Genomic DNA, 23417 nt, shown 5'->3' with positions numbered 1-23417 from the left:
TTTAATATGAGATTAATGTTGTGTCCTTGGGCTGAATGTTGTTTTAATAGCTCAATATTAAATCTACTTTCTACCTTTTTTTTATAGAAAATGTTTACCTCTGTGTCTTTGAGCACCTGATAAAGCCTTGGCAAATAAAAAATATATATTATTAGAATGGACGCACAGACCTGATGATGTAAACACACAGAGACAAACAGAAGTTACGAATCATTGATATGGTCCAAAGCATCAGCAGGCTGATTAGACTTATGGTTGTGGCTTCTCCTTGTCACTATGATTTAACCTGTTCTCTTAATCGGCCAGACTAGAGACGAATAATAACGTCTGCCGGGATGGTGAAGCCATTGGACAAATGGTGCTTCCGCAGACCTGGCCCACTGTGGCCCATTTGATCCAGTACCTTTTAAAATGTCAACAGTGATTTGCTTGCTTTGTGGTGCTGGGCAGCCTGATGCCCGGCAGAGAAACGGGAGACTGATATACCTCCTTTGGACAAAGTGTCGCGCGGTGGAAATGAACTGCATTGACTTGGAGGATGCGGAGATGAAGAGAAATGGAAATAACAGAGCAGAGGCGAGAGAGGAGCAGGTGACAAGAAAGACGGCTGACACTGAAATGACAAGTAAAGTGATATGAGGGAGTGCGAGAGAAGAGAGAGGAAGCCTGATAGACACGGAGCAGGATGTGAGAGGGGGCGGCGTTCTCACAGATTTGGGAGTTTGACTCGTCAGCAGAACTCATCCCCTGTGAGATTTTGTGCTGCATCCTCTCCCAATGTGGGTGTGTGTGTGTGTGTGTGTGTGTGTGTGTGTGTGTGTGTGTGTGTGTGTGTGTGTGTGTGTGTGTGTGTGTGTGTGTGTGTGTGTGTGTGTGTGTGTGTGTGTGTTTGTGTGTGTGTGGGCTGGGAGTCCGTGTCTCTAGTGAGGAGTCAGAGGTGATTGATGGTTTACAGAAGAACACTGATGGGTGATTCGTCTCCGCCAGCTGCGGCAGTCTCCGTGGCAACATGAGTGACCTGTAATCTGTCACCCGGCTCAGAGGCCACCTCTCCGCAGCTCTGTGGGATGAGACGTATACACTCCCTCAGCTTGTCTTCCTGGAGCATCTCCCTTCATCTCACTGAACTGTGAAGTTGTACTCAGACGGAGGAAGCCGCCTGTCCGTCTGCCGGCCGGCCTGCATGTCAGGCTGTTTGCATTTTCTCTGCCTGTCCATTGCTCACCTTGAGCCTCTTTACAGATGACAACTGAGAGGCCAGAATATCAGCATGAAAGGATCGCCATTAGCCTGACTCGAAGATTAATTGTATAAAGTTAGTGGTGTAAGGTAACTCAATTAATGTAGTACAGTACTTTAGTAGAATTTTGAGATACTTGTACTTTACTTCAGTTTTCAATGTATCGCTAATTTTACCCCACTACAATTCAGAGGTAAATATTATACTTTTACTCCATTACATTTATTTAATACCTTTAGTTACTTTGAAAATTCCGACTAATAATGTGAAATAAAATCAACCCTTCAATCAGACTTTAGTTACATCTGTAGTAAAATTCACAAGCTACCCTGCAGTATACACTGTAATTTAAACTAGCTGCACCTTTACCAGCTTTGATAATACTTTAAGGATCAATATTTATAATCAATACATATAACATATATTATTCTGAAATGGACCAATCTGCTTAATGAATACTTTCACTTTCAGTATATTTAGAAGCCAATACTTCTGTACTTTTACGTTAGTAGCATTTTGATTGATGGACTTTTAGTTATAACAGAGTATTCCTACACTGTGGTACTTCTACTATTACTTAAGTACAAGATTTGAGTACTTCTTCCACCTCTGCATAAACTACATAGTATCTTTCAGCCTTGTAAAGTCCTCTTCTGCTCTCACAATGCTTATCTCCATCTGAGTGATCCACAGTGTGATGACCAACACACCCCGCCTGGCAATACGCCTGCATTTCTAACTCTCTGTCTGCTGGTCTGGCAAGAGTATTTGTCTGACTGCCGACAGCCTTCTCCGTTTATCTGCATATCTGACTGGCTGTCTCCCGTCTACTCGCTGTGCATGTTTTGGCATTCTCCTCTCGCTTGCCCTGCAACCGTGTTCCAGTGTGTTTTTCTCCTCACTTTTATGTTTGTCTGCCCACATCTCCACCTCTCTGCCCGCCTGTTTGGCTCTGTGTCGAGCCACACAGCGAGACTGACACCTGACAATGCAACACGAGTGAGGTACAGAGGTATGCAACAGCCTTCTTTGAAGGTCATTCAAACATGACTGACAGGACAAGGGTTTACTCGTTTTGGTGAATAAATGCAGCGGTGCCACAGTGACAGTTCCTGCCCACCCACTCAAACAGCTTTGCCAAAAAGGCGCTTGAGGACACACTGGACTGCATCCGAATGTCAGTATACTGCATACTTTTGAAGACATCTAAAAATAAACCCCAACGATTTCACTGAAGTACAGAACAAGACACATTTCTTTATCGAACCTCCAGGACATACTATGAAATAGTCCCACTGTGACGTGGTTAATGTGTGATATGTGAGGAACATAGTGTTCTTCTGGCAGATTAACAGAGCATATAAAATATATTGACTTTGTCTTACTGGTGTGGGTTTTACTACAGCGCCATTGATGCAATTTGGCCAGCAGCAAATATTACCACGCCAAATTGCCTGAAGGAAAACGGGTCTCAGATGTGTAATGCAAAGACATATGATGCTACTACCTTGTCGGTTCAAAGAGCAAAGCTTAAATGTAATGAAATGCGATCATCCGGTGAATCCAATGGGAGAAGAAACACTCCTTCAACTTGTCATCTTCGAGACAAACTTTAATCGTCACAGCTGAACTCTGGGCCTAAGAACAATTCACATTTTTCCTTTTATGATTTGGGCTACAGTAACAAAGCATACAGCAAAACAAGTGGACCTTGAGCACGCTGCTTCTTGTGTATGAGGTGTGCCTTGCAAATAAACTCATTTTTGTGTTTTCTGAAGCAACATTCACAAAGACATATTTACACTGCATACTTTTTGTAATGGCTTATTGATCCACTAGCACCTTTCTGTCCTGGACCCGTTTTCTTATTCTTTTATACAGTCTTCCAAATAGCTACATTCTGAGTCCTAAAAGTGTAGGAATTATTATTGATGAATGCATCAGCATCAGCTTTCTCTTAAAATTCATATCTCGGTCATTGCTGTTGTGTTGTTTAGCAGAAAGGCAGAAAAAACTGTACCAAACTATGGTGTAAAAATGAATGGCACAAATGACGGAGGAGGATTTATGGGAAAGAATGGACAGCTATTATGTAAGAATAAGTGGTAAAGCTGCTCACACAGGCTGGGAGAACTCGGGGGCCTCATCGTTGATGTTTGCCATCCTCACACGAACAGTAGCCGTCCCCGAGTGAGGCTCTGCCCCACCATCCATCGCCATCACCACAAACTCGTACAAATGGTTGGGCCTCTCGTAGTCTAGCCGGCCCGCAGGGAAAACGGTCCCGTGTGGTGAAATGCTGAAGTCCGGACTCAGGGTGTAATAGGTGAGCTCAGCGTTTAACCCCGAGTCACAGTCCGTGGCCAACACTAAGGGAAAGACATCACACAAGGACCATCAATTTACAGTTAATCGAAACAAGCTGATGAGACGGCATCTGCTGATGAATATGTTGACATCTGTGTAGATCATTATCTCTTTATGGCCTTGCGGAACATGCAATAGATCATAAGCTCTGACAGCTACAATTACTAGCACATAAACTGCACTGACTGAGCCCCTTCAGAGTAATTACCATCATTTGCAAAAATGAGCTTAAAGACGGCAAAAAGAGCCAATGAAATAAACAAGTTGTATTTTCCACAGCAAGTGTTTGGAAATGATTTTACTCCGAGGTAATTATACAGAAAAAAATATATAGATTTTGTTTCTAATGTGTAATAGAACGACAGCCACTAATATTGATAACCTCGGCTGCAGAGCTAATTTAAGTTAGCTGTTTTTTGAATTTCACTTAAAGTCAGTGTTACACACACAGTCCCTCTAGCTCAGAACACAAGCACATTACACATTCTTTTGATGTCTGTGTTTCCTGTTGTTCAGGAATCAGCAGTAGCAGTCTTGCATCTCAATGCTTCTCACCTCAATGTTTTGTAATATAGTTATTCACTGTACTATATATAAATATTTCTATTGAGTGTTGAATGGGAACGAATCATTAAATGTTAAAGTTTCTCTTAAACATCACTGACACTAGTGCTTTATCTCACGAGTATTTATATCTTTTTCACCATCAACGTCTACCTGGGTAGAGTTAAAGTGATAGCCTCAGTGTTAAGTATTCTCTGTCTTTGCCAAGTAGAATGCAATCTGATATGGGGGTAATGGGGATTTCACTCCCTTGGTGCGTGAGAACTTTGACATTTCATTACTTTGCAGTTCAGACCGGCAGATTAAGAAATTTGCTTTTTTTCTGCTTTTTTGTCCACTTTTCCAGGCACCCGTGATGAGTTGGTGGGGCTTTCTGGCTTCATTGAGATAGAAAGATACTTTGGTTGTTATCAGGCATTTAAATATTTAAAAAGGTTGACTAAAGTATAACATAAGAAATAATTTAAAAACCATAAACAGTTGTAAAAGCAGTCAGGGCACAACTTCACCTACTGTACTTCCAAGGTGATGAAGGGAAAAGGACTAAAAACGTGTATAGTATAAAGAAAACCATCGTAAACCCAGCAAAAAGTCCACCATTTTATATTTACTCTGTAGTTTTATGGTTATTTTGCCATTTCCAGGCCCTGTACTTTTATGAACTCCTTCGAGACATTGAACCTGACCTTTGCAATGATAAGCTGTTAAAGTCTTGAGTTCACATGGAATGAGGGTATCGTGGCGTGGCAACAAAAAGCATGCCAAAAACAGGAAGTTGTTGTTACTTGGGCGTACATTGTCCAAACTGCTCCATATTTATCATGCTTGACTCAACTCATGCAAATATTAACTTTAGTCTAGCGTCATCTACTGTACTGCCAGCAGAACAAATGACTTATTTCATGCTTTGATGTACTCTTCTTAGGAAAAACAAAGCACTTTGGCTTGTGGCCTTTTTTAGGGTTATAAAAAAAGATCAAAACAAAACATTTAAATAGGGTCGGCATTAATCAGAAAGGTAAAAAAATATATAAAAGATGATCCATCATATGCATCCACACACATATCAACTGATCCATCATATGCATCCACACACATATCAACTGCTGGCACACCTTGAAAGGTGGGTTGCGTTCATGGCCGTGTGGCTCAAGGCCAATTTTTGGTCCCAGACTGGTAAAGAAGCAAGCACCTGTGAGCGATTGGCATGTATACATAACATTGGTTGTGTTTTATATTTTATTTACCTATTTGAATAGTTTTTTGATTCATAGCAATCCTATTTAAATACTGTTGGTAATGCATTTCATGATGACCACAAGCCAAAACACCTTGGTCTCACAATTTAGTATTTCACAGGTGTTGCAGGGGCCTTTTTTATTGAAATATAAAGATATATTTATTTTCAGTTTTTTTTAGCATAGTGATATAACTTCCCATCGGTAAGGCTTGCTGAAGACTCCCTGTGTTCACTCTCTCTACCTTTGATCTCTCCTCTGCTGAGTTCCTCCTACGGTACTGGTTGTTTTATTTTTTGTTGATGCATTGGTTTGCGTTGGGTGCCATTAATTTTTTCCTTCTGCTAGCTCTGCAGAGCCAACCATTTCTGCCGCTCCAGGCTGTGTATTCGAATGTTTTAAGATTAAATTAGTTCCATTTTTCCCAACCAGAATCCACTAGAAACATTCTCCCAGCCGGAGATTCTCACAAATCACTTTCGGTAGTCCATGTGGAACTGAAATCCAACAGGTGCAGAAGCATTTGATAAAAACTAAACAGTTGAAATGCTATAAAAAGAAAATGGAATATTTCTTGTGTTTATATTTAAGTTCGGGGTGTTTTCGCCTTAAGCCTGTGTTCATTTATAAAAGTAAAAATAAAGAGTAAAATATAAAAGACTGGAACATTTGTAAGGCTATATTTCCACATTTATATGTGTAGTGAAATATTGTTACAGATCTCCAAGGTAGAGTATCTAAAAAATACCTGAATATATTTAATAAGCAAAAGGTGCTATCGCAAGTGGGAAAACCTCCTAGTTAGAAACATAGGTTATCACACATTGTTAAACAGAAATTAAATCCAATTATTTAAAAGAGAACACAGTACAGCACTTTTCTACTCTTGCCTCAGCCAGATTGATTTTTCAGTGTGCATTTTTGCATACATCTCGACTCAAGTTTTGCAGTTTAGCAATGGCAATACATACGCCTTCAGCCTCATAATTGATCATTATAAGGTAGCCTCATGCAGTTACAGACAAATTGACATGTCATCATTCATACAGTTCACAATAAATCAAAACAAAAACAGGCTGTCTTTGTAGCAGCTAGTTTAGCTGAGTATAATTTAGATGATGATCACAGATGTGAAAGATGTATTAGTTTCTTTCAGTATGTGAAAAATGTACGTATTATGGGTCAATAAGCCAAATGATGAATCAAGTTCCGAATTGACGCCTTGGCTTTCTCCCAGAATACATCTGTTGTTTTCCTGCAGAAAAAGTGACTTTTTGGAGAGTATCTCTCTCCACAAAGGAACAGATGGATGTGAAATATGGGGTCAGAGGAGTCTCACCCTGCAGCAGGGAGGTTGCTGTGGTTACAGTCTCAGGGACTCCATCCACACTGTAGATGGATTGGAGGAACTCCGGGACACAATCGTTCTCATCCGTTATCAACACCTGAACCTGATTAGTGCCATGGTGATGGGGTAAGAGAGGAGAGGAGAGGAGAGGAGAGGGAGAGGAGAGAAAAACAGACAACATCAGAGTGGAAGAATGTAAAATGAGCCTTTCTTTAATAACATTCACATCCAGGAGAACCATACGAAATGCTCGTATACCTGTATATAAATTCTCCCTGTCCTTAATCTAAATTGCATTTCATAGTTTTTCAAGTTGCTAGTTCACCACATCCTTTATCTTCCATTTCATGATTTTTCCAAGTCAAAAATAGAAATGTTCTGAGCATGGGTGTTTTTTTCAACAAAGGCCCCCCATCCCCCGTCCTACAAGCTCCCTGTCACCACTGTGTGTAAAGTGTGAAGTGACAGCTGAGTAATGGTCCTAAAATAGCTGGAATAGGTTTCCCCAGTCTCCATCTCCTATACTAAGACATGTGGCTGAGCAGAAGGACATTTTTGCCCTGCTAAATCTGTGGTGGGAAGCGAGTGCCTGACATGATAATTGGGAAACAAAATCTTTACATTAATAATTTAAATGATCCTGAATTCATGAATAGTTTATCTAGTAATATTCGTTTGTGAATTAAGTTTTTCGGGATGAGAAGTTCTTATGTGAAGTGCCTCAGAGTGTGTGCTATATTTTACACAGTTCATCTCAGGATCACACCATCAACAACACGCACTTACTGAGATTAGGAAAAAATCCCAAAAGCTGAAAACAAACGGAAGAGAAAAGAAAATTTGCTGAGTTCCCCGGTTGACTTGTTAACATTTCAGAACCATTCAGCCATGCCTTCTCTGCAGACAGCCACACACTCTGCTGCATCTTCTCTGTTGCTATCACCGAGGGGTGTGATGTCAACAGGTCAGTGCTGACATCAGATCATTGCCTTTAATGCAGACTTGTCAGACACATAACATTTAGGTGAAAAATGGTGTCTCTGAAAGCTTTATGGATGTCCAGTGAGAGAGCACAGTGCAGCACCAACATAATCTGATTTTCTTTTTCAGTTTAATTCAGCAGTCAGTAAGTAAAGTAAATGCTTGTGTGACAGACTTCAGAATAAAGCATCACAGAGGACCTCAGCTCTGGGCTAATTTAAACTGAGTGTATGAACTCTTCTATGACTCATGTTGCTGGCTGTATCTCCCTCTAATTAAACTAACCTCTGTGGCAGTGCTGAGACTGCCAGGCTCTTCACTGCTTCGCACCATCAGCAGGTAGCGGCGCTGGTCACTCTCGTAATCTAGCGTCCTGGTCAGACTGATCTCCCCCGTGTCCTGCTTGATGCTGAAAAGGCTGCTGGGATTGATCAGCAGGCTGTAGCTGATAGGCTGCTTCTGGAAGGAAATGGCAAACACCGCCAGGAAGCTGCGGAAACAAAGAGAAAAAAGATTTTAAAAAGAAAGGAACAACTGTACTGTCGATATCAGTCGCACACATGTTGGATTAAAATTGAAATCCTCTTTCCCCACAACAGCAATGCGCTGTAATGAAATCAATTGCTGTATGGCCCATTGACTATGTGCTATAAATACAGTCAATCAGTAGTCGTCAGTCCTTTGTTATAATGTAATACTGTTGTGCATATATCAATGTTTCTTTTTACGGTTAAGAGAGTTTGCGTTCCCCTAATGGTGTGTGATGATGATATGTCAATTCACGCTCGAGTGTTCTGGTGTGCCCAAATGAATATTCATCAGCATAAGTCTTAACAGGTAGCGTTTGGGAATCAACATCTCAGACAAGGGTGCCTTTATGCATGTCTGAATTTGTTATGTAGGAGTTGTTTTTTGCACAGACATGTCTGCATGCATTTCAGTTTTAATTCATTTTACATTGACGTACGTTTAAAACTGTCCCAGTGTCGATGAATCAGTTTGCTTTCACGCAGGCATCCATCCTAGTGTTTTGCAATTTACAGATAAGAGGTACATTGACAATACAACTTTAATAGCGCTCACCCTTTTATTCTATTCCTCAGTCTCAGGCAATTATTCCTTTTGAGGCAACCAAAGAATCCGACAAAGAGCGTTTGGTGATAAACCACGTGGGAATAGACTGTATTTGAATAAAAACTCCTGTGTAACTACAAAAAAATACTTCAAAGAGATGTCACAATATCGTAATTAGATGGAAAATGTGAGAAATTACAAAACTAAAGAAATATATCTCATGATGTTTTGCCTGAACCATCCCTGCCTATGTATGTGTGAGTGGATGGTAGCAGATGGGGTACTCACGGCTGTCCTTCGGGGGTGTTCTCTGGTATGGATATGGCGTAACTGGTGTTGGTGAACTGCGGTGCTCTGGTTCCTGCCCCCACAGAGAGCATGGCGGGAGCGCTGCGGCTGCCCAGGCCGTCGAGGGCTACCACGCTTAACAAGTACTCTCTGTCCCTCTGAAGCACCAGCCCTGTGGTCACCACCTGGCCTGTCTGCTTGTCCACTGCAAAGCAGCCGTCACCACCTACAGGGAAACACAATGACTATATTTTCCAGCACTGGATCCAAACCAATCCAATACTACTTGTTTGAATACTAAATGTTACCCTCGATGGCAATTTCAAATAGGTGATTCTGACTTGCCGAGTTACGGACCAAGATCCATCCAGTTTTTTTCCTTTAGTTACAAGATACAAATTAAATAAACATTTTAATGCAATGTTCCTGTGCAATAATTTATGTATCAAAACAAGTTCACAGTGTGGACATATGAATAAATCTAATTTACAAACAAACTGGGTACGTTTAAACAACATCTTCTGTTTTGTACCAAAAGGCAACACTATGATGTAACACCCAATGGATTAAGTTATTGAAAGCAGCCTTATTAAAAGGACTCTTAAATTGCTACTTTGTATTCAGGCAGTATGGTGGACATTCAGCAGTGATTCAAAGCTGAATTTCCATTTCCATTTATATTCATTCATTTATCAGTCACTTTTTTTCGAAAGCAATTTAAGAATAAGGTACACAATATTTTTCAAAGAGAAAAAGTGAAAGTGACTAGTCCACATTGCAGATCGTAGCAAATGAAAGGCTAATAACGCTGAAGGAGCAGGTCAGGTAGGTGTTAGTTGCCACTCTGTAGACGAGCATTGGTAACTTAGAGTTAATGTGAGCAGTAACTGGCAGCTATTGAAAAATTATATAGCTTGTTTAACATTGTATATGTGAGCTTCTGCATTTTTCTGAACAGACCCTTAAGAGAGACAATGAATAATCAGACCAGGTGCAGTAAGTTGGTGGTGCATATTACGAAGAGACAAGGACCAAACACTGATCCCTGCCGTACACCAGTCAGTTGTATTGCAATGCCAATTTCAACACGTTTTAATTATTTTTTATAATGAAAGGAGATGTCAAGGACTAAATGTTCTATTTCCAAGGGGTCTCTATACAAAAGTTATTATTTTTTAGATGGCTTAATTCAAGCCGTTTCTTTATTGCAGTATGTCTTAAACCTTCTCTGTACAAAACCTTACACTTTTAAAATCATACATATAATATAGTACCAAAGGGAAGGTGTATCAAAGAAAAATGTCAAAAGAATCTGGTGAGATAGCAGTTCAGTACTTCTGAACCTCATGTGAGAAAAAAGATACAGAACAGAAGATAGAAAGCAACAGAACTGACTGACACAATTTCCCCCCATAAACAAGTGGATGTAGTTTGGCACCAATGTTTCATTACAGGAGATTTTGTATTCATCACTATACACTTTATAAATAGGTAAGCTAGTCCTCAACAGCAACAACTAGAGCAATACACGCTATTATTTTTAGAGATGCGTGTGATTAAATCTGATACTGCTTTGATGTGCTTGTTCATGACTTGCTGTTTTTGTATTTCAAATATTCCCTTTCTGAATGGTGGCTGTCTGTGTCACAGACACTCTGTGACCAATAACGAGAAATTATTTCAAAGCTGCATTTATTTAACATTCATAAATATAATTTCTAGTCACAAGCTTTTTGCTCCCTGGTAAAACTTATGATAATAAAATTCAAAATGTCCAGTTAATCAAATTTGCTTGTTTTCCGCATTCAAGGACAGACGTTTTTTAATGATACAAAACAGAATAATAATCAACAATAATATTCAGAAAGGACAATAAGACTACATTTAAATTGATGGGGGCAGTTATTTATGAACAATCTAGAGGTTATTTGTTTTTTATTTTAGCATTATTCATTACTGAATATAGTGGCTGTTGCTGAAAACGTAGACCAGAAGATCGGATATTCGATCACCGGCTTCTTCAGTCTGCTTTTCAAAGTGCCCTTGGGCAAGAAACTGCTCCTTTAATTGCTCATGAGGGCTGCGCCATTGATGTGAGTGTGTGCCATTAAACATCAATGATTAGTAGGTTGGACCCTTGTAAGGCAGCCCTGCCATGAGTTTGTGAATGTGTGTTAATTGGTGAATGTTGACATGTAAAACACGTGTTGTGTACGTTTGGTGATAACATTATGTACTTGCAGGAAAGCAGAAACTTAATTTGTAATATATCTTCCACCCTGTGGAGTTTCTGACCATAAGTAGTGCTATGGAGCTGAGGTTTTAAATAGTGGCACCAGCGTTTTGTTTGCATCATGCAGGGATTCACATTTGTTTACAAGTAAGCTCCACGGGGTACCTTTAAATAAAATATCTACTTTTCCTACTACTGTTGAATACAGAAAATATGATCAGACAGATTGACCTCGCTCTGGCCAGATACTCTCATCCCCTTGAGGTCTTTAAAGTTAAGCACTGCATAAGAGGGTTAAATAAACACATTTGAAATCTTGAAAACGGGTCTCCACAGTAGGGAAACTATTCAGTTATTTTACACTTTTACAGCTGATAAATGTTTCAAGCATGTTTATATAGACCACAGGTACCTTGTGGTAATTGTGGTGATACACACATAAGTAGATATGTTTGATGGACTTATGTTAGTCAAAGTGAAATCGCTAGTGTTTTGTAAAGCCCCACTAGCAAGATTAGCACCCGCTCTCCCCATCTCTGACATGCTGAAAAATCTCTATCCCCTCAACCACCAGGGGTTTTACTTCCCTGGCAGCCTTCCAACAACCCACTGTGTGCGTTTGTGTTAGTGAGTGCATGTGTGCATGCTTCTGTGTATGAAACAGAGAGAAGCAGACAGATAGACAAGGGTGCATGATAAGTGCATAAACAAATGTGTGAGGGCCTGTGGCTGTGTGCGTCTGTAGGAGAGAGAGAAAGAGAGTGAGGGACGGAGATACAGAGGCGGATAGAAGCAGGGTGACACAGAGACAAAGAAACTAATGGACACCTAAAGAGTGTATGAATGAATGTGTGAATGCCTCAGGCTGTATGTCTGAGCCACTGCTGGTGTTTGCTGGTTGTATTTCCAAGGGTCCTTAGCTGGCCAGCATATTCTGACAACAGTCGGTTTTGATACCGCCTGTACATCTCATGGGTGTGTGAGTGTTTGTGTGTAAAGCAGAAGCTTACCATCTGACAAAAAGTATTCCACTTCTCCGCTTTTGCCCTCGTCCCCATCGAGAGCCTGAAGCTGGTAGACAAATGTTCCCGCGGGGGCCTCGGGAGACACTATGGCCAGGTACGGGTACAGCTTCATATTCCACTCAGGGACGTTGTCGTTGACATCAGTGATCTTCAGCTTCACCTTGTTCAGGTACCAGTCTGGGCCTGGGGGATAGTGGAGAGATAGTGACGGAGTTGTGGTTACTGAAAGTGACAGCTGTCATGTAACTGTGTGTGTAGAGGGGAGACAAGCAGCCAGGGGAATCCGAGGAACCGGCAAGCAGCGAGTCAACTGAGGGTAAAGGTATGCCAGATATAAATCATTCCCAGTAGATGGCAAAACATAATGCTGAAGGATTAGAATTACTCTCAGTCATTCTTGTACCTGCAATGTGGAACTGATGCCTATACCGTCTCGATTCAGCTCAGAGTTTTTGGTCAATTACCACACTATCTTTAACACTGCAATGTACCCACTATCTTTTTACTTCCTTTTGCTTCACCGTAGCTGTGGGGGTTTGGGAGATTGTTGTAAGTGGATGTGAGGAGTGGTTTTGGTGAAGGTTGGTAGATGTGACGTCATACATACATTCTCCATCAGGGCTCCCATTCAGCCATCCACACATTCAGGATCCCATGGGAGAGAGACTCAGCCACAGTCTCTTCTACCGAGTCTGCGTAAAGCTACCTTGATCTTACCACAGGGGCCTAGGGATGATGCCTCATGGCTGCAGGCATTTTGTCGCTTGCACACTGCCTCACTGGAGTGAATAAGAAGATTCCAGGAATCCAATTACCAACTGGCTCACTCTGAGTCAGGGCAGACAGCAAGAGTGCACAGCAGCGCCCAAGGAGAAGTGGTATAATACTGCGTTGCAGCCTCTATGACATTAGCTTAGCGTGCCTTTTGCTGGAGCTCAAGCTAGGGGATCATTATCTGCATTAAGTACAGTGATAAAATATGAAAACAATGTGCACCAAAAACTCTCCTGACAGTGTCACGGGCCCGATCTAGGGCACTTTCTGCATAGACTCTATTCTTGCAAAGTAGAGCATGCCACAGGATTGTGAGCTACAGTAAGACACTATTTTTTGCAAATATTGGCTGTGATCTCGTGTCACTGTGGCATGGAGGAATGTCAGAAGAGCTGCCAACCAGTTCAGTAGGCTGCGTTCCACAGAGGCCATCTGCCTTACCCAGAGGAAGAGAACCCCCTGCCAGGACAAACACACGTGTATGAACACAATCGCAAAACTTTGACATGCAGGCAAGTTGTCTTGTCACACCCAGATACATGCTTGCACACTTGACAAAGCTGACATATGTATGTCTCCTTCCTTCGCCCTCCCTTTCTCCAACAAACACAAACCAGTACACACTTACGCACAGAGGTGAGCTGCCTAAGGGCTAAAAGTAACTATGGATTTTAAATCCCATTATGTAAAAGCTCTCCTGTGTGTGACCAAAGGCTATATATGCACTTTGTAATCCAGAGCAAAAGCAGCAGGAGTTTACTGTGCCTAGTTAGGGCGGACACGCAGCAGATGTGTTGTCGTTGTAGTAAACAGTTCTACTTTACTTGTCCTCCGATTATTCTGCTACATAATGTATCTTCAAAGTCGATTACAGTCAATAATAGAAAGGTTTGCATTGGCAATGAGAGGTATATGCATGCAGAAAATGATATAAAGTCTTTAAAAACTGTATGAATTGTTATAATAAATCTTTTATAGCACCTATGGTAGCATGCACTCGATTGAGTTGGAACGTAGAAAACAGATGCTGAGATCCCACTTCCCATTTCCTTTTTAACTAGCTTACAGTTGAAGATGCATTTTGATGGGAAATACAATGTGTTGCACTCCAGACTAGCTCCTGAGTGTTCACAACTGAAACACAATAGCTATAAAGTGTGTGACAGCTCCTAAAAGGATTGTTAGGAGGGATAATAACGGAGGGAGGAAGAAGCTAGAGGAGAGAATTAATCTAGCTTTCTGCTAAGGCTTTAAAGTTCCACTGCGCGAAGAAAACTTCTGACTCGAGCCGACGACGCTTGGTTTTGGATAAATAGCCAACTGTATCGTGGGGGCACAGAAACTAATCAATGTTCAGATGCTATCTCCTAAAATGTCGACAGCGGCAGTTTATGCAATTTAAGCCAGATCATCCTGCCCTGTAAGAGGGAACAATCCTCCCTGTGATGAATAATGAGAAAGGATAAAGATTATTTTGCAAAGCAGAGGGCTTTAAAAGGCACTTAATCAAAAAGAAATCAGCTCCAGCACTTAACATTTAGTTGACTATCAAATCTTTGTGGGGAGCAGTGCATGACACATTCCTTGCCTCCTGCTTGTTGGTGTCTTTCCCATCCATGTCTCTGTGGTAATGGTGGTGATGATTTTACAAGACTCCATCTAATTAGCTTGTTACAGAGAGACTAATCAGAGCCAAGGCAGATAATTAGAGCCTATCAGCTCTGGAATGATAATGAAGAATGTACAAGTGTGTGAGTGTGCGCGTGTGTTTGTGCGGCAAAACACGGGCAAGTGGGAGCGCACGCTGCGTGTTCAGAGGCTGCACACGTGTGTGATTCCTCTCTGATCTGGTGAGTAAAGTGCAGGCCGGTTGTGAGCGATGCCCCATGAACAGCAACTCGACACAAACTGCCCCACCTCGCAGAGACAAAAAATGTGATCAAATAACCGAGGCAAAAGGCTTACGGGCTGCACGGGATTTTATTCAGTCAAATTTGCTTTCTCGTCACTCTGTATGATGAAAAGCTGGCCTAAACTGTGTCCCAGAATCCCATAAGGATAATAGCATCATAAGAAAAACACAAAAAGAAGTGGATGACAGGGTTGTACCAAAGCTAAGTTACTACAATGAGTGTGGTGTGTTTTTTTGTGTGTGTGTTTTGTATCACTGCAAGTCTGCCTGTTGATGTTTCCTGCCGTTAATCCTCTCCTTGGGAAGTTGCTATATAAAGCAGCTAAGTGGCTTGCCGGTTTGAGAAAAAAAAAAAAAAGTTGCTCAAGTGCTTCTATGCACATGTACACTGCCCACAGTACAAGGACAGTGAGTGTGTGTGGGAAGGGGATGAGAGTGAAAAGAGTGAAGGAGGGAGGCGCAGATACAGAAACACAAATATCTACAGAGGAAGAGGCAGGCGGCGTGGAGGATGGAGTATTGTGTGATGCCTAGCAGTGAACGTAGAATAACATAGAGACGAGAGCGTAAGGAAGCAAACACAACAAAAGATGCTGGGAGACTCCATGTTGGAAGAGAAATCCCGCAGTAGCAGACCAAAGGAGAAGAAAATGAAGATATAGAACAAACGGCGTAATTAATGTCAGAGGGTCTTCTAATGGACCCCTGGATCCTCCTACGTCTAATGAGGGAGGAAATTAGGATACAAATATTTCTGTGTGGAATTAAATAAAACTGCGTCTGCAAGCATAATTATCTATGGCCTGTGCGAGGCGTGGAATTTCAGAGGTGCCTTTCTGGCAGTGAATGAATGGAAAGGGAAAATCAGCTCAATAGGGGAGTAATAAGGTACATTAACCAAATGTTTGCAGTGTTAAGGAGGCTCTATTCTAAGCCGCCCACCCCCCAGCTATGTGCTTAAAGCAGAGTGTGGAGCCGTCAGCAGGAGATCAACACGCTAAAAGCACCAGGGACAGAAATCTATTAACTCAGGGATCCCGACACCACACACTGTCTGGACTCTGCGGCTCAGAATGGCTGACACACTTGGAGGCAAATATTCAGGCATTTCCAACACAGAACAATTGCAAATGGAACACATCTTTAAATTCTGCACATTGCTCACTCCAAATCCGCATCTATGCAGAAAACCCACAAAAGTGTTTGATAAAGCAGCCAGTAAACATCTTTTAGTAACTGCAAATAACTGCCAACAATATTCATTTGTGGTGCACATAACATTTGCAGCTAATAAAAAAAGGTTGAGTGTAGATATGTAAAAAACGCCTCAGCTTCAGTTTGCTAATGGAGTGTTTAGAGGCTACGAAACAATTATTTTCAAAATGGCCACCAAGACATGTAAAACAAAGCAAATTGAATGTTGGAACTGACTTTTCTAGGAGTATTTCTACATTTACTTGAATAGAATTGGAGATAACAGGTGGCCTTCAGAGCTTAATCAAAAATATGTATTTTAAATTAACATGTCATAATGCTGTTTTGTAATTTGCGCCACTTCTCTCCACAGCTTCCCCTCTTATAACTCATTTCCCTATACTTTTTTTCATATCTTTCTCTGTTTTAGTAGGTTGTCATCTGCTGTTTGGTTCGGCTCATTTTTATCTGCTTCTTCTCATTTATATTCTGTTATATATTCTTCAAAATTATTTTAGCTTAGTCTTATTTCCTTTCTTGTTATTGTGTGGGGAGCGACATACTTTTGTTTCCTCAATTTGAATTCTTCACAAGCACCAAGTATGTATGTGTAAATATTGTCTGTGTAATTCATGTATTGTCCTTGCACACAGGCATTCACACTGGTGGAGTCCTATGGACTTTAGTCTAAATTGAGGACCCCCACCCCTTGCCAGTACTAGTGACTCGCCAGTTGTTGTACAGCAACAGTATAGGGAGAAAGAAATGGATGGAAGAATAGAACAATGCATGTACAGGTAAATGCATGGCTCCACAAAACAATACATAGCAAAGCCCTAACTAGGCTCTAGAGAGTCAAGTAGAAAAGAGAAAAGACCCACACAGCAGTAATTATTCCAGGAGTACAGCTAAGGCCTAAACTGTTATATTAATAATAATGTTAAAGGTGGTTTCACTGAAGATGTTCAGTTTCGCTTAAAATCACAGATGTATTATGCGGTCACCCGGCATGACCCTGCACAGGAAGTGGTTTTACAATATTGATGGATGTACAGATAGAGCAGACAGCTGTAGTCTCTTTTCTGGTGGGTTTATGCTTTTTGTAGTTCAGCCAAAAGAATTACAAAAGTTATTCAATCCCTTTTGTCTTATTGCTTTGAGCAGAGGAACATGTGCCCTATTCACTTGCATAAAAGAGGAGGATTTAGAGAGAAGCAAGTGTTCAATGGAGATATACTGGCACTGTACATACCCTTCAGGGAGAGGGAATACGAGTGAGCTGGAATATTTTAAACTCGATTTTAAACAAGCCAAGGATGTATTTGTATGGCATATGCATTAAATATATGTAATAAAATGTTCAAAATGAGTTAGTCTGACAATTTATCATACATGTTTGTTTCAATCTAATCCTTTACATGCAGTTATGGAAAAAGGGAAACAGCTTTAAAAACAACTAAAAGGGAAAGAAGAGCAAAGGGCAATGACTGATTCCCTTCCCCACTACGAAGGTGTTGTTTTTTTAAACAAGAGGAAAAGAATATTGAGCCGCAATTCCCTAGTGATACTTAATGTGTGCTGCTTTCCATAGCCACAGACAAGGACAGATAACCAGACGCACATTATCAACAAAGGGCCTATATGTATTATACTATTTTTCTTTGGGTTCCTCCACCCAAGGCTTAAAACCCCGTAAGACTGCAGACACTGCCTACACACACAGTTACTCTCATTCATAAAAGAACCCACATGCCAAAGCATTCAGTCGGAAAAAGAAAACTCAGGAAAAAAGCTGAAATATCACACTGTTACTTAATTTATACGGAAGGTTTGTATAAAATATACAGCAGTAGACTGCCGTTATTAAAGTGAGAAAATGTTGTTGTCAAGCCTGGCCTAAATGTCTGGCTATGAAGCACAAAGTTGAAGGTAAAACATGATTTTACCTTTTCAAGGCTTTCATTACTTCGATAATATATGTTTTTTAATTATGTATTAAGAGTTCGAGAGCTGTGAACTCTAAAACAGGAGAAGAGTCTGTAACTACACCACTGCCGTAATGTTTGATCGAATGAAATCAAACTCTGAAGCAATTTAAGAATGAAGTCTAGTTTTTCAGGAATAGACACAGAAACTATTTTGGTTTTAGGTAGCTGCAGGTTTTATTCATTGGCAGATTGTAACCTTCCCTGAACATTTACACCCACTAGACAACTGCACGGATCGCCTTGCACTGTCTGTAAAAAGTTGTGAATTACCTGAACCATAAGGTTATAAATGTGTACAAAAGATTAAGGGCTGATGGATTCATTACAATGGTAAATGGACTGTATTTATATAGCGCTTTATGACCCCTCAAAGTGCTTTACATACAAGTCATTCACAACCATTCATACAGAGCAGTACCACTTAGCTGTAGGGAAGCTAACATTCATACAAATCCACACACCATTGGCTACCGGGAGCAACTCAGGGTTAAGTATCTTGCCCAAGGATACATCGAAATGTTGACTGCAAGGGTTGGAATCGAACCCATAACCTTCTGGTTGAAAGACAACCAGACACCTTCGCAGTGAAAAAACTGAAAAAGTTGACTTTAATTAAATGTATTCTGGCAACACATTTCACATATTGTTTTATTTCAATGTTATATTATTGCTTTCAACTAACCTAATGCATGCAACCTTAGCTGTGGACAAACAGACAGACAGATACACACATACATTTCAAGTACAGACACACAAACATGGGACACTTTTTTTGTATATTTTGTCAAAGCAGGAAAACCACAGTTGTTACAACAACAAGCATAACAATAGCATTAACGTCCATTAAGCGAAACTGGCTCACATAAATGGAATGCAGCCTTCATTAACATCACTCATTCCAGCTGTGCTTTCTCTGCGTTGAAAAATCACAATGTCTCCAGGGAAAATGGCCTATTGTTGTAAGATTGACATTTGTTTGTGAAAGTGACTGAATAATAGAGTCTGCAGCATTTGCTTTTAAAAGAAAACCTGCGTTAGGATGCATCTCTTCTGACTTCGAGATTGGGCCATATAAACAATGTAAATTAGGTAAATTGCTGAAGCACCATGCTGACCAGAAATCATTTGAACGTGAAGGGACAAAGAAGCGGAGAGCAAAAATACATCCATGACAGGAACCTGAGTCACTTTCAAAATGACTCATCAAACCCCTGCTGGCCATAAAGATGGGGATACAAATTTTCCCATCTGAGGTAATCAAAATGTCATGTCTATACTGAAAAACAGGCCTTCTTCCTTTTCACTGTGGGAGAGACTTTAGGGTTCTTCCCAGAAACCTCATTCAAATAAATATACAATGCAAACAGGATTTTGTGGCGGTAACACAAAGATATTGTACGAAGTCTAACAAAAAACTACCTCTGGAGAGACATTGGGATTTTAGCTTTTGCACACCATTGACTAGCACAAAAACCTAAATAAAACACTAGAACACTAGAGCGAAAACCCAAGTGGTATAATAGGGCCTCTTTAATGAAATGCCTTAATTTGAAGTTGGAAAGCAAACTCAGAGGAACTGTAGTTGACTCCTTTTTGCCAGCAATGTTTCTATATGTACCCGGATAATTTGTAAAAGTGTATTCTCTGTGTCTGTCTGAATTTTAAATTTCCTCTTAGAGAAGTATAGTTTTTGTAAAAAATGCAAATGATCAAACTAAAAAAAAACTAAATTGAAAACATACACTTTCCTTTTAGCATGTATCTCCATGTTACAAGTGCTATTCAAATGTAATTGGCACACACACACACACACACACACACACACACACACACACACACACACACACACACACACACACACACACACACACACACACACACACACACACACACACACACTCACACACACACACACACACACACACACACTGTTTGGTCTACATAACACATCCATGCAACGTTCTGTATGGTTGTTGCGCTACACTGTACGGTATACAGACAGGGGATGATCCGCTATTATGCCCACATTGTGTGATATGCAAAATAATATATTCAGTGGTGTCAGTCTGACACCACATGGAGCCCTGTGGGATGTCTGATCAATTAGCAGACAGGGTCGTTGAATGGTGCTGCATGAAAGGGACTTTTGAGTGCCAAAAATATCTGGAAGCAATAACTAAACATAAGGATTGATCAGGAACTACATCGCCCCTCTTCAGATATTTATTTACGTTTATTTTGTGCTATGAAGGAGAAAAAATATCGTAAGCCTTTGAGATAAAGTTGTATAACATGTAGTCAGTGTTTCTGATGTAGGCTCTTCACATATGCGATAAACACAGACTAGGCATAATTATTTAAGTCAATAGCTGTCAATGGAGCCAATTTTCCATTTTCCAAATTAAATGTTTGGCTTGCTCTTAAAAGGAATGAACTAACATATCCATATAAGCATGAATCATCATGCTTATCAAGTCAACACATAAAAGGACTAAGCGTCATGAGAAGAGCCATGGTTCATTCGTTGTCATGGTTGTTTAAGTTGTCCTACATAGAAAAAGAAAACCTTATTGATATTTCCCTATGACACTGGATACATGATTGTGTCTGAAGGCATTCACTGTGTTCTCAGAAATACTTTGAAGCTAAATGGAAGAAATACCCTGTGAAACCTTTACATTACCATACAAAGGTCTGTTGATGAGTATGAAAACATAGCTTTGCTTTCACACAAGGGATAACATTAACTTTGACAAATTGGCCTCAAGGTACAAGCTTAATGTATACGTGATCACCTTACTGTCTTGACATCTGCCTTTGTAGCACCTTACCCCACATTAACCTTGGCCACAGTATGTCGCAATAAAGAGAAGTGATAATTACACAGTTAACAGCCTCTTCCACACTACAGGCTCAAAAATAGTATTTGTAAATATGGATGAGCAAAGGAATTTAACGAATAAAGGAAGTACTTAACATAGAGCGCCACATAGGCGTGCCAGCAGTATCTTCCTGCTATCTTGAAAAACAAAATAGGAAAATGGCATCGTTTGCATCAATGGAGAAATGTCAAGAATGTTGATCGACCGAGCATATATTGAGTTTCACATCCAACACTAATTAGAATACGTGGATGAGTATAGATGAAGGTACAAAGGCATGTCCTGCCAGCAATGGAGAGCTGTTTACTAATCTGATTGCCAATAAATTCAGACAAGTAAACAAACAATACCTTATAGAATTATATTTTTTCTTTAGTTTTAAACAAACTAAAAACATTTTCTACATCATCTAATTCAACTGTTGTATTTTAAATGTGTAGGTTAAGGGAACGTTTAAAAAAATATGTTGGCAATAACCTGTAACAATGTATCAGATAGCGCTGCAATAATAAAGGGGCCCTATTCTGCTTCTAGGGGTTCTCCATTCCTGTAGTGTTATATAGTTTTTTGTGCATGTAAATGGTCTGCAAAGGCTAAAATCCCAAAATGTATTTAAGAGGGAGTTTACTTTGTTTACCTCCAGCTGATTCTGAGGCACTCATATGAAACTGAACAAAATTGTCCCAGTTTACACAAACAACACAAACTGAAAGTATTTAAACTGAACACATGGATTCAAGTCAAATGGCTCTTCTTCTCAGAGCAACGTGTATAGTATAACACCACCATAGTGAATCCACAATGTATGGGTTTTACATAAACAACAAAATCCTGTAGAGGGGAAAAATGACACGCACTGTTATCAATAATAGGGGGTGCATATACATTGACATCAGTTTTTCCGGTAATTCAACCCACTCGCGTCCTCAGAAGACCAAAGTGGAATAAAGTGCTTTACTGGAAGTAATACAAAATAAACTTTTAGGGTTTTGTTTGACTCTTTTCTGTATGCAAGGAGAGAGGGAACAAACAGAATGTCAAACTTGTGACTGGCAGGGCCGAGGTCTCACTGTTTGCGAGGTTGAATGTAGACAGGCCCTGCTTAATACTTCCATCAGTAAGCTAACATTTATTTGGCCAGGCTAATGTCTTTCACATTCTGTGCTAAGCTAACACTGTGCTAAATACAACCCCGACCTTCAGCATGTCTGCAAAGAGATCATGTTGATATTGATATTCTTATCTGCCTCTGCCTTGAGGCAGCAATGCATGCTAATCCCCCCCCCCCCCCAAATGTAGCAGTGTTCATCTAATTGTGTCAAGTTGGACAATACCAATGTTGACAAACTATCAGCAAGACCAACAGTAGATTCTACACTTCCCTATTAAGACCCACACAACAGGAGCATCAGTATCAAACATAAAACAGGCCTAATAGTCCATTCACCGTTTCAGCTAATGCTAAATACACCATCAAAGCCAACAGGCCCAGTGCTCCCAACAAATCAATATTAGTCCTACGGCATAATGAGGGCAGTAACAGGTTGACTGTTCAAAGATAATTAGGTTTTCAGTTGGGTCCTAAAAGAAGTCACAATGCTGCTGTATACATTTTTTATAAGGTAAATGTTTTCCTGTCCTGCTTTAAAATGCTCGGTTGTCTTTATCTCTTAACTAGACTTCTTAACTGTACATTTTTTGTAACCTCGAAACATTGAGAGTTAAAAGCGGCTGCAAACAGCCCATTTGTTGGGTAGGAAGAAAAGATCTTAAGGCTAAAATTGATTGGAAGGCAACATAAGAAGCTTAAATCTCCGCTCCTTAAATGCCACAGAGGTTGGTTTTCTTTGAGCTTTTGATAGGGGCAGGGGAAGGTAAATAAACGAAGGTTTTTTTTTTTTTTGGTACAGTTGATTGACAGTGTGTGGGATCTTCTTGCTTGTACTTAAATAAAAATAGAAAGAAATCACCATCCACAGGTATTAGGCCACATTTGCATAAGCACTACATTAGTAGTCAAGTATTGTATCTTCATGATTTTCTGTGATATCACACATAATTAGATCGGGCTCTGAAGTATGCTCTCTATTCTCAAATCTGTGATGGAACAATGTCGTTGCTATCCAAACAGACACTTAGGGTAGTAATAATATGCACTCTAGCATACGTACTGTACAGTACATTGCACACAGCCACCGTTACTCCCAGTAGACCCACTACACTGGAAATGACATGGATGTGCCAAAGCCAGTGTGCACACCCTGTTGCACACTGTACAGCACAGACGGGTCATTTGGAAAGGTGGCACA

At 40.4% G+C, this 23417-nt stretch overlaps 1 protein-coding gene across 1 annotated transcript in view; it reads right to left on the bottom strand.

The window, feature by feature from the left end:
* The window catches only part of LOC134882563 (neural-cadherin-like), an 85835-nt gene that overhangs the window by 46711 nt on the left and 15707 nt on the right, over positions 1-23417 (bottom strand). The window contains exons 2-6 of the mRNA XM_063910346.1: positions 12344-12541; positions 9101-9326; positions 8024-8228; positions 6749-6860; positions 3360-3609 (exon numbers count right to left, since the gene is read on the bottom strand). Coding sequence (XP_063766416.1) covers positions 3360-3609; positions 6749-6860; positions 8024-8228; positions 9101-9326; positions 12344-12541 — 991 coding nt within the window. The remainder of the gene's footprint in view (positions 1-3359; positions 3610-6748; positions 6861-8023; positions 8229-9100; positions 9327-12343; positions 12542-23417) is intronic.

Source organism: Eleginops maclovinus, chromosome 2, assembly GCF_036324505.1.
Source record: "Eleginops maclovinus isolate JMC-PN-2008 ecotype Puerto Natales chromosome 2, JC_Emac_rtc_rv5, whole genome shotgun sequence".
NCBI lineage: Eukaryota > Metazoa > Chordata > Actinopteri > Perciformes > Eleginopidae > Eleginops > Eleginops maclovinus.
Note: the sequence above shows the minus strand (reverse complement) of the source record. Positions and strands in the feature narration are given on the sequence as shown.